This window comes from Chiloscyllium plagiosum, chromosome 3 (genome assembly GCF_004010195.1).
Source record: "Chiloscyllium plagiosum isolate BGI_BamShark_2017 chromosome 3, ASM401019v2, whole genome shotgun sequence".
NCBI classification, from domain to species: Eukaryota; Metazoa; Chordata; class Chondrichthyes; order Orectolobiformes; family Hemiscylliidae; genus Chiloscyllium; species Chiloscyllium plagiosum.
In genome coordinates, this window is record NC_057712.1 from 11,039,957 (window position 1) to 11,052,511 (window position 12,555).

General features: G+C 41.7%; 1 protein-coding gene across 4 annotated transcripts in view; it reads right to left on the bottom strand.

Moving 5' to 3' along the window:
- The window catches only part of LOC122540913 (adhesion G protein-coupled receptor F5-like), a 33,344-nt gene extending 21,187 nt beyond the window's left edge, over positions 1 to 12,157 (bottom strand). Inside the window, exons 1-3 of one of the 4 annotated variants that reach the window (XM_043677206.1) lie at positions 12,024 to 12,157; positions 9,373 to 9,456; positions 7,251 to 7,302 (exon numbers count right to left, since the gene is read on the bottom strand). In XM_043677206.1, coding sequence (XP_043533141.1) covers positions 7,251 to 7,302; positions 9,373 to 9,456; positions 12,024 to 12,116 — 229 coding nt within the window. In that variant the 5' untranslated portion in view covers positions 12,117 to 12,157. Of the gene's footprint in view, positions 1 to 1,883; positions 2,032 to 7,250; positions 7,303 to 9,372; positions 9,457 to 12,023 lie in introns of those variants that run through there. The other 3 variants (XM_043677215.1, XM_043677243.1, XM_043677234.1) reach the window with 3 other exon arrangements.
- Positions 12,158 to 12,555: the final 398 nt, after the last annotated feature.

Here is a 12,555-nt window from a genome sequence, read left to right on the forward strand (position 1 = left end):
TCGAACTGAAATTTATTAATATGTGAGTTTTGTTTCTTACAGTGAAGAAGGTTACCTCAGAGTACAACAGGATCTTGATCAGATGGGCCAATGGGCCAAGGAGTGGCAGATGGAGTTTAATTTAAATCAATGCGAGGTGCTACATTTGTGGAAATCAAATCAGGACAGGACTTATACACTTCATGGGAAGGTCCTGGAGAGTGTTGCTGAACAAAGAGACCTTGGAGTGCAGGTTTATAGTTCCTTGAAGTAGAGTCACAGGTCGATAGGATAGTGAAGAAGTCATTTAGTATGCTTTCCTTATTGATCAGAGCACTGAGTATAGGAGTTGGGAGGTCATGTTGCAGCTCTACAGGACATTGGTTAGGCCACTTTTGGAATATTGTGTGCCGTTCTGGTCTCCTTCTTATTTGAAAGATGCTGTGAAACTTGAAAAGGATCAGGAAAGATTTACAAGGATGTTGTTAGGATTGGAGGATTTGGGCTGTAGGGAGAGGTTGAACAGGGTGGGGCTGTTTTTCCTGGATCGTCGGAGGCTGAGGGGTGACCTTATTGAGGTTTACAAAATTATGAGGATTATGGATAGGATAAATGAACAAGGTCTTTTCCCTGGGGTGGGCGGGTCCAGAACTAGTGGGCATAGGTTTGGGGTGAGAGGGGAAAGATATATAAAGGACCTAAGGGCAACCTTTTCATGCAGATGGTGCAGCATGTATGGAATGAGCTGCCAGAGGAAGTGGTGGAGGATGATATAATTACAACATTTAAAAGGCATCTGGATGGATACATGAATAGGAAGGATTAAGAGGGATAATGGGTCAAGTGCTGGCAAGTGGGACTAGATTGGGTTAGGGTATCTGGTCAGCATGGACGAGTTGGATTGAAGGGTCTGTTTCTGCGCTGCACATCTGTGACTCTAACTCTGGGTAATGCCATTTTTGGAACTCTTTCAGCTTGACTACAAAAATCCCTCTACCTTTGGTTAATATCCAACATTACATTGTGTAAACTGCAATAGTTAGTACATTGCTAGTTTGACAAAACATGTCAATTGAAACAGATAACTGGAAGTACCATTATCTGGAATACAAATTTGAAGTTTTAGGAAAAGAAGCTTTGCCCAACCTTCTTCCCATAAATCACAAACATTTGTACACTGTCCATTTAGTTTAGAATTATGACTGCACAGATTTTGTGCTTGGAATCTTCCCATTCTGTGAATGACATGGGCTATGGAGAGAAATTTATAAAAATCAGGTGAGACGTCCAGTGAGGCCCTTCTTAACATCAAGGCCAAAACATTGCATTCTCTTGCTAAGCCCTTGGTATTAAGATGGGACTCTGACCAGTGAGTGGCGAGTGGCCTATAAATTATTACTTAATCTTACCTCATTAATGTGCAGTGTGCCATCTCTCACACATCAGTTAGAAACTAGATGCTGTGAATTCTTGGCATGAAAGGCCAAACAGATACCCAAAGTCTCCACCTCACTGCTTGCTCCTCCAGACCTCTGTCTTAGACACTTGACACCAGCGTCTCACGGCACGCATTATAGGTAGCAGCCACATAGATAGTGCCATCTGACATGTACCAGCCTTTCCGCATCACAAAGTACACTTCCAAACCACTTACAGTGCTGTACTCCAATGCTGCATTCTGGAGTGGACTGGTACCCATCATTGGAATGTAGCTAGCAAGAGCACTTTGTAATGAGGAGCAGGTGTCCAGCTCACAGATTGGAACAGGCCATATCTTAGGAATCACTCTCTCAGTGTTCACTCATTCACACCTTCCGGAACACTCACAGTATCCCTGCTGTGTCTACTTGTACTTTCCCCCCCCCTCAGCAGTACTTTAAAGGCTCACAATACTTCTGTCTCACCTTGCTGCTTACTGCAGACAGTCAGCTTGTCATGCTTGCATGAGTGGAGAGTGATGACATTGCTGGTAGAGTATGTTGGTAAATAGGTCCAGCAGCATCCAGAGTAGGGTCAGGTTAAATACTTCCACTTTTCCAATGAATTAAATTGCTGCAGTCCAGTAGTTTAACAAATCAAGGTAGGAACTTTGGACTGGAATGGGAGTGTTTGGAGTGGAAAAGCATCCCTAGAGTAATTAATATTCTTTAAAGGGAATAACTAAGATGTTTACTCTAAAGGGAATTCATGGCAGCACAGCTCAGACCTGTGACATGCTTCTTCTGCACAATGTGGGAAGTTACAGACATATCCAGTGTCCCTGGCAACCATGTGTGCCAGAAATGTATCCAGATGCAACTACTGGCTAACACCATTGCAGGATTGGAGCTGTACATAGGCTCACTATAGGGTATCTGAAGAGCTAACATTATCAAGGACAGCACGTTCAGTGAGGTGCTCACTCTGCAGGTAAAACTTGAACAGACAGAAAGGGGATGGATGATCGTCAGGTTCATTGCACCACAGAAGTCTCCAGTGCATAAAAACGAAGAAGATTGGCAGTGTGCTAGTGATTGGGGAATCAATAATAAAGTGAACAGACTGACATGTCTGCAGCCACAAAATAGATTTCCAGATGGCATTTTATCTATCTAGTGCCAGGGTCAAGGATATCTTGAAGAGGCTATTTGAAATGGGACTACTAATTGTATATATTGTATCAATAACACAGATAAAGAAGGATAGGGTCCTCAAAGCTGAATGTATAGTGAGTTAGGGCTTAAGTTAGTAAGTTGGATCTTAAAAGTAATAATCTCAGCAGTACTACCAGTGCTACATGTCAGCAAGCCTACGAATAACAGGATATATCAGATGAATACATGTAGCTGAATGAATGGTCTATGGGTTGGGATTCTGATTGAGGGGATATTAAGACCAGTTCTGGATATGGTGGGACCAGTCTGAACAAAATAGGCTGCAGCTGGGCAGGACTAAGGCCAATTTCTTTGGGATTAGAGATTTGAATCTGGTGCTATCAAGGAGGGTTTAAACTGGAATGGCAGGGGGATGAGAACTTTAACAGGGAGACAGAGAAGGTGGAAACAAGGAGAGAAATGAAACTCAGAAAAGTAAAAAGCAACAGTGCAATGTAGAGATAAAGGGCTAAAGTAGAAAATAAAGATAACTAAGAATGTTAAAATGTTAAGTGTAAAGGTATTGTGTCTTAGTATGCAGGGCTTTCAAATAAGGCAGATAAATTAACAGTGCAAATAGATAGACATACTTATGGCACAATTGCAATTACAGACATATGACTCGAGGGTGACCAAGGATGGAAACTGAACATTCAAACGTATTCAATATTTAGGAAGGACAGACAAATAGAGAAAGGAGGTGGGCTGGCATTGTTTGATCTAATTCACGCCTGGGATATTGTGTGCAGATTGGTCTCCTGATCTAAGAGAGGATATATGAACTGGAGGGGTAGAAATGTCCTGAGTGGGAGATTTGCTCGTGTGATTCAGGAGGGTTGAAACTAATTTGGCAGGGTGGGGTGGGAATCAGAGCCACATGTCTGAGAGGGGGTCAGTTGCAGACGTGACAGTGACAGGATATATTGAATCTAAAAGAAATGTTTCTCAAGCGATGGAACAAAGGGATTGGTTAAAGTGTGTCTGCTTTAATGCAAAGAGTGTCCGAAATAAGAGTGACGAACTTAGAGAATGGATCAGTACTTGGGACTACGATGTTGTGGCCATAATGGAGACGTGGGTTTCACAGGGGCAGCAATGGTTGCTTGATGTTCCAGGGTTTAGAACATTTGAAAATAACAGGGAGGGTGGAAAAAGAGGTGGGGGTGTAGCATTGCTAATCAGAGAGTGTGTCACAGCTACAGAAACGAAGGTTGTTGGGGAAGGTTTGTCTACTGAGTCAGTATGGGCGGAAGTTAGGAACAGCGAGGGAACAGCCACCCCATTGGGGGTTTTCTACAGACCACCTAATAGCAGTAGAGAGATTGAAGAACTCATAGGTGGGCAGATTCTGGAAAAATGCCAAAGTAGCAAAGTTGTTGTTATGGGTGATTTCAACTTTCCCAATATCGACTGGAACCTCCTAAATGTAGATGGTTTGGATGGAGCCGTTTTTGTCAGGTGTGTTCTGGAGGGTTTCCTTACTCAGTATGTAGACAGACTGACGAGGGGAGAGGCCATCTTGGATTTAGTGCTCGGCAATGAGCCAGGACAGGTGTCAGATCTCGCGGTGGGACAGCACTTTGGTGACAGACATCACAACTGCCTCACATTTAGCATAGCCTTGGAAAGTGAAAGGAGCAATTACCGAAGGAAGATATTCAATTGGGCAAAAGGAAATTATGACGCTATCAGACAGGAGTTGGGAAGTATAGACTGGAAGCAATTGTTCCACAGAAAGGGCACAGCAGACATGTGGAGACCATTTAAGGAGCAGTTGTGAGTGATGCACAAATTTGTTCCTCTGAGGCGGGTAAGAAGGGGTAAGATTAAGGAACCTTGGATGATGAGAACAGAGGAACTCTTGTCAAAAGGAAGAAGGCAGCTTATGTAAGGTGGAGGAAACAAGGATCCAGCACAACTTGAGAGGATTACAGGCTTACTAGAAAGGAGCTCAGAAATGGACTGAGGAGAGCCAGGAAGGGGCACGAGAAAGGCTTGGCAAGAAGGATTAGGGAGAACCCAATGGCATTTTACTCATACGTGAGGAATAAGAGAATGATCAGGGAGAAGGTAGGGCCAATCAGGGATAGCATAGGGAACTTGTGCGTGGAGTCTGAGCAGATAGGGGAAGCCCTAAATGAGTTTTTTGTTTTGGTTTTCACCAAGGAAAGGGAACTTGTTATAAATGATAACTTAGAGGAGCTGGAATACAGTCTTGACCAGATCAAGATTGATGAGGTTGATGTGCTAGAAATTTTGGAAAACATTAAGATTGATAAGTCACCAGGGCCAGACCAGATTTATAATAGGTTGCTCTGGGAAGTGAGAAAGGAGGTTGCTAAGCCACGAGCGATGATATTTGCCTCCTCACTCTCCACGGGAGTCGTACTGGAGGATTGGAAGGAGGCGAATGTTGTTCCTCTTTTCAAGAAGGGGAATAGGGAAATCGCTGGCAATTACAGACCAGTCAGTCTTACGCCTGTGGTCAGCAAAGTTTTGGAAAGAATTCTGAGGGATAGGATTTATGACTATTTGGCAAAGCATAGTGTGTTTAAAGGCAGTCAGCATGGCTTTGTGAGGGGCAGGTCATGCCTCACAAATCTTATTGAGTTCCTTGAGGAGGTGTCAAGCCAGGTCGACGATGGTCGAGCAGTGGATGTGGTGTATGGATTTCAGCAAGGCATTTGATAGGGTTCCCCATGGTAGGCTCATTCATAAAGTCAGGACGTATGGGATACAGGGAGATTTGGCTATCTGGATTCAGAATTGGCTGACTGACAGAAGGCAGAGAATGGTTGTAGATGGAAAGTATTCTGTCTGGAGGTCAGTGTTGAGTGGGGTTCCGCAGGGCTCTGTACTTGGGCCTCTGCTCTTTGTAGTTTTTATAAATGACTTGGATGAGGAGGTTGAGGGGTGGGTTAGTAAATTTGCAGATGACACAAAGGTTGGAGGTGTCGTTGATAGTTTAGAGGGCTACTGCAGACTGCAGCGCAACATAGACAGGATGCAGAGCTGGGCTGAGAAATGGCAGATGGAATTCAACCTGGATAAATGCAAAGTGATGCATTTTGGAAGTCGAACTCGAATGCTGAATATAGGATTAAAGACAGGATTCTTGGCAGTGTGGAGGAACAGAGGGATCTGGGTGTGCAAGTACATAGATCCCTCAAAGTTGCCACCCAAGTGGATAGGGTTGTTAAGAAAGCATATGGTGTTTTGGCTTTCATTAACAGGGGGATAGAATTTAAGAGCCGTGAGGTTTTGCTGCAGCTCTATAAGTCCCTGGTGTGAGACCACACTTGGAATATTGTGTCCAGTTCTGGTTGCCCTACTATAGGAAAGATACAGAGGCTTTGGAGAGAGTGCAAAGAAGGTTTGCCAGGATTCTGCCTGGACTGGAGGGCTTGCCTTATAAAGAAAGGTTGAATAGGCTCGGACTTTTTCTCTGGAGGGAAGGAGGTAGAGAGGAGACCTGATAGAGGTGCACAAAATAATGAGAGAAATAGAGTCAATAGCCTGAGACTTTTCCCCAGGGCAGGATTGACTGGTACGAGAAGTCATAATTTGAAGATATTAGGAGGAAGGTATAAAGAAGATGTCAGAGATAGGTTTTTTTACACAGAGATTTGTAAATGCATGGAATGCTTTACCAGCGGTGGTAGTGGAAGTAGAGTCATTGGAGACATTTAAGTGACTTCTGGACATGCACCTGGATAGCAGTGACTTGAGTGGCGTGTAGGTTGTTACTATATTTTACATTAGGATCAAGTCTCGGCACAACATCGTGGGCCAAAGGGCCTGTTCTGTGCTGTACTTTTCTATGTCTATATCTATGTCTATGTCTATTTGTCATTGAGAGAATGCAGCGCAGATTCACTAAGCTGCTACCGGAGTTTGGCAGGACTGGACAATGAAAAGAGATTGGTTCAATTGGTCCTGTCTTCACTAGAGTTGAGAAGAATAAAAGTTGATCTGATTGAAACATATAAAATTTTAACTGGAGAGAGCAGATGCAGGGAGAGTGTTCCCCTACTCAAGGAGTCTAGAACCAGGAGTCACTCTGTCAGGGTACAGGATAGGAAAATTAGGACTGAGAAAAGGGAACATCTTTTCACTCACAGGTTTGTCAACCTATGGAATAGTCTGTAACAGAAAGCCAAGACATTGAACATATTCAAGAAAGAGATTGATACATGTTTAGATAATAAAGGCATCAATGGGCATGGGAGAACGCGTTGGTATAGAGGATCAGTCATGACCATATTGAATGGCAAACCAGAGAGCAATATATCTGCTCTTACTCCTAGTTTCTGTGTGTCTGTGTTTCTATGACCCTTGACCATAACCAAACAGGAATAGCCTGAACTGACTGAGCTGCCCAAACAGCCAGATGTCTACTACATAAATTTAGTGTTGTTGTTGTAACTGATTATACTACCTCATGCTATTGTTCAAAATAGAGTAAAATTCAAACTTGAGCAGGAGTTTGGTACCAATGGTACCATATTTTAAGTGTCTAACCTCTGTTATTTGCAAGGTATTGAATATGCTGATGCTAAGATAATAGGAAATTATTTTAGGTTTTACAATAGTACTTTAATCACTGGACAATATAAATGGATGAATTTTACTTCTTACCAGTGTTTGCAGCTGTCGGTACAGAATTTTTATCCTTTAGGCAAAAGTCACCCTACAAACGGTACAAATGACCAACAACATAAGAATGAAGGATTTGGTTTTCGAATACTTGACATTTTTCTATCGATTTCATGTGGCAGAAAACAGAAGGTAAGACAACAATAATTCTTCATGATTAATTTGGATAGGTATCCAACAATATTCAGAATGGCCAATCAGAAAAGCCATCCAATTTCAAGCAATCTAATCAAATAAATTATTTTAAGATGGTCAGTGAAACTACTGACGAACCAGTTAACGGCCGTTTAAAAGATCTGAAAGAGATCCTCAAGCAGATGAAAAGTTATGTACAACATACGTACCAACATATACCATGTAGCACACATTATGTTCAAATGCAATTTACTTGGATAATGAATCATATTCAATACCAGAAATTTTCACAGCTCATATTGAAATGTATATGCAGTATACTAGATTACTAGATTACTTACAGTGTGGAAACAGGCCCTTCGGTCCAACAAGTCTACACCGACCCGCCGAAGCGTAAACCACCCATACCCCTACATTTAGCCCTTTACCTAACACTACGGGCAATTTAGCATGGCCAATTCACCTGACCTGCACATCTTTGGATTGTGGGAGGAAACCGGAGCACCCGGAGGAAACCCACGCAGACACAGGGAGAATGTGCAAACTCTACACAGTCAGTCACCTGAGTCGGGAATTGAACCCGGGTCTCTGGTGCTGTGAGGCAGCAGTGCTAACCACTGTGCCACTGTGCCGCCCACTATACTGTATTTAGTTCATCATTATACCAGTGGAAGTAGGGTTCCCCAGAAACTGCAGTTCTACTAATTCTCTCCATTGTTTCCTGTCATCAATAGAAACATCAATACAACCATATTAATTAATCAACCTGTTTTTAAAAAATCCTGGGATGTGGGTATTGCAACATTTATTGCTCCTCCTTAATTGCCCAGAGGGCAGCAAAGAGTCAATCACAATACTGTGGGTCTGGAGTTGCAGGTATGCCAGACCAGGTAATGATAGCAGGTTTCCTTCCCTAAACCAGTTGGGTTTTTATGACAATCAACAGAAATTACAGGTCACCATTAAGTCAGTTCTTTATTCCAGATTTTATTGAATATATATGTCACCATCTGCCTGGTGGGATTCAAACCCATAGGCTTAGAACAATAGCTTAGAGTTCTGGAGGGTTAGTCCAGCGATGTTACCATTATTTCCCTGGTATCCTTTATGTGGGATTCTTTCATGGATTCAATCATAATGCAATTAGTGCCTTCATACCATCTGTCAGATTTTATACCATTTTGGTTTAATGTTTCCATCAAACTCTACATATTCTTTTGTCTGCCAACCTCATAGAGAATACTATATTACATTTGCTTGCTTTGCCTGTGATGTTTCATTATTTGGCACTTTATTCCCTTCTGTATTCAGCTGATTTGCTCCCCATTCTTTCTGGCAGACCACTAAACCCAAGCAACATTCTCCTTGTGTCCGCTTGGGTTTCCTCTCAGGTGTTCCAGTTTCTTCCTACAGCCCATAGACGTGCAGGTTAGGTGGATGGGCCATGCTAAGTTACCCATAGTGTCCAGTGATTTGTAGGTTAGCTGGATTAGCCATGGGAGAAGCAGGGATAGGTTGGGGGGTGGGTGGTGAGGGGGTGTGGTGAGTCTGGGTGGGATGCTCTTTGGAGAATGGCCTGTTTCCACACAGTTGGGATTCTATGATAAAATGTTCACCCTTGCAGGTAATGACATAAAGGAGAATGAGGTTTTGTTCGTAATTTCATTTATAGACGTGCACTGACTAAATCTCAACATGTTGTGATAGCTGCCCTATGCATCCTCTATGTCATTCAATCAAATGGTATTTTGGAAATTTTTGAGAAAATAATTTTGAGAGCCAGCTTTGATAGCTATCAGCTAAATTGCACTGTAACCACATCTTTGTCGTATTATAGATATCTCCTTCCATAGATCTGGGTAGCCTACCAGAAATATGTAACATTGCTCTGTGGAAAATCAGCAAGGATCGCGAGTGCCACACTTGCATTGGACCCGATTAATTTTAAATAGAAAGACCATTTACTCACGAATGACTGAGACTTCAAAGGTGGTATCAGAAGAGAGACTGCCACAATTACAAGAAGCATCGCCTCCATGGTTTTGAGATTTTCCTGGAAGAAATGCTTTATGAACTCAAATGTTAACCTGAATAATGAAAATGTAGGTTAGCAATTTCCTCAAGGAGGAGAAAGTGAGGACTGCAGATTTCGTCAAGACAAGTTTCTTACCACACAACAGCGAGCTGCCAATTAAAGAGGATCAAAACTTGTTATCAATATTAATTAACCACCTCATTAATATTCAGCTTCTGAACTTAGCAAACACGCTGAACAAATAGACATCAAAAATTCTCAACATGGAGGTGGGAGCAGGTACCTTGTGATAAAGCTCAATACCAGCTGCAAATAACCTCTGTCTTGCTCAGCGCCAGATAGCATCTCCAACAGACTCTGCAGTGGATCAGAGAGGTGTGTAGTGGGAGGGATTGATAAATGTCAGATGTCAATGATTGGGGATGTAGATAGTGCCTATTAATCACAGGGTTTTGTGAGCACCCAGGTATGCTCAGAGTGAGTGAGCACCACGACAGCAAGAGTTGAGCCTAGAGATCCAACTGTAATGACAATGGCACAGCTCCAGCATTAAAGAGTAGATGTATCCTACACATGGATTGCAGGTTTGCCAGAATGATTGTTAGAAGCTGGTACATAATGGATGCAATATCCATGAAAATGGGGTACATGTAACCGGTGCCCTTGGAGTGTGCCCTGAGATGTTGGTGCACAATGTCTTACATGAGGTTATTCAGAAAAAGCAGTGAGCTGACTTCGTCAGGTAGCTGCTTTGATTCCCATATCGAGAATTCTCAATGTCTAGCTTGTTCAGTACACTTGTAAGATACGTTAATGAGGTCAATTGCCCCATCAACAATTTGTTTACCAAGTAATAATCCCCCTGAATTGACAACTCGTCACTGCCTGGTGAGAAACTCACCACACCACTTGTGAAAGGTATAGATGGCACGATGGCCTTCTGTCACTGAGACGGATCTTGCCGGACTTGTTTTGTCCGATTCTGTCACACATCTTGCCATAACCCATGTTGTTTGTACCTTCATAAGATTTTGCCCAATGTTTCTCTCACTCACTCTCTCGTTGCTGAAAACAAGTCATGAGCAAAGTTGCTGTTGAAGGAAACTACAATAAACTCCTTTCAGCTAACTGCAAAACCAAAAAGCTCCAAACAACTGAGGAGAAAGTGAGGTCTGCAGATGCTGGAGATCAGAGCTGAAAATGTGTTGCTGGAAAAGCGCAGCAGGTCAGGCAGCATCCAGGGAACAGGAGAATCAACGTTTCGGGCATAAGCCCTTCTTCAGGCCTTCTTGAAGAAGGGCTTATGCCCGAAACGTCGATTCTCCTGTTCCCTGGATGCTGCCTGACCTGCTGCGCTTTTCCAGCAACACATTTTCAGCTCCAAACAACTACTTAACTTCCAAAGTCAGTGCAATTGGAATCATCCACTTTATTAGCCACAATGTTTCACAATTCATTTGTCTTGGACAAGCCAAAGTCTGATTCCTATGTTCTCATTCTATTTTTACTTTTTAGATTCGCATCTCATTTCTAATGTGTAAGTGACATTATATTATCTATTCTTGAATTTTACTAGCTAATAAATTCAGTCTTTCTTTAATTTGAGAAAGCCTGGTTACATTGACACCTTTTAAAACAAAGTTATACCTATTTTTCTCTAATCATCCAGTTTAGAGATGCTATTACACACCTCGAGAGCCGGTGGGACTTAAACCAGACCTCCATGGTCAATGGGTAGGGACACCACCGCTGCACCAAATATTTGGGCAGGTAAAGGTATCCACAGGGGAAGTGATTGTTTTTATTAATTGACCTTGTTGCAACTAAACAAGATGGAGACGTTATGTAAGAAAAGAGGGCAGTTCATTCCCACTCACACAGGAGCATAACTATTTAGGGGCATCCCAGCTGGAAGTGTAATGAATTAGGGATCTTCACCCTGGGCCAACTGTAACATTTGAATGCATCAAGATCCAATAATATTAAATAAGACAAATGACCATCAAATTATAGAGTCACAAACCCTTCGGTCTAACTTGTCCATGCCAACCCAAGTTTCCCAAACTAAACTAATCTGATTTGCCTATTCTGGGCTCATATCTCTCTAAACCTCTTTCGTTCATGTATCAATCCAAATGTTGGTTCATCTGTTTTTTCTTATATTGTTTAAGCAATAACTGTTAGTTAGAACTATAATATGAAGAGACAAAGTTGACCCAGTAAAGTTCCCTGTGACTGAATAAATCCTATTTAAAAACTGATTTTTTTTAACAAATATTGATTATACATCAGAAATGAATGTTTGAATAATTTAACTGACCATAGAGAACAAATCAATTATTGAAGTTAGCATCATAAAAAAGAAGTATGTCATTCGCAATGCTGGAAATGTTGCTTTGCAAAACCTGTGAGTTTGATTCAAGGGAATTTTAATTTTTAAAATAATATAGCAATCAATTTTATTCAATCGCATTTTAATAACACTGGTTGTTTGGATTAAGAGACTCATTCGTGTTGCATTTATTAACTACTCAGAAAAAATGAACACACCATAAAACAAAGCCGATAGAATAACTTATACTCACAGCTTCCTCGGGTACTTCTGATCTTTTTGTTAGACTGTAGAGACAACAAGCCAGTAGTTTTGTGATTCTCAATCTAGTGTGATTGCCAGGCATAAGCAATGCCTATAGGTGATGAAATATGGCAACAAACTAATAATCTAATTATATAAGCCAATGCACAATGTACTTAACTACCAGAATAACCTCAAACAAATAAAATGTTATCTCACGCAAAGGTATGAAATACATTTGCATTTTGTATCAACCTTTGCAAATATATGTTCCACTATTGGGGAATTTCAACATTGCATCATGCTTCTATATTAACTTATTAATTAGTGGGCAGAAATTAGGTAAAAGGTCCTTTTTGAAGATGGCATCAGGTGAATAAAGTAGTTCTACAGGGGTTTGATTTGGGAGCAGAACTATAACTGTTATACATTAATAATATGAATGAAGGAACCAAGGGTATTGTTGCTAAGTTTGAAAATGTCACAAAGATGGGTGGAGGAAGAGAAAGTGGAGAGGCTGCAGAAGGACCTGGACAGGTTAG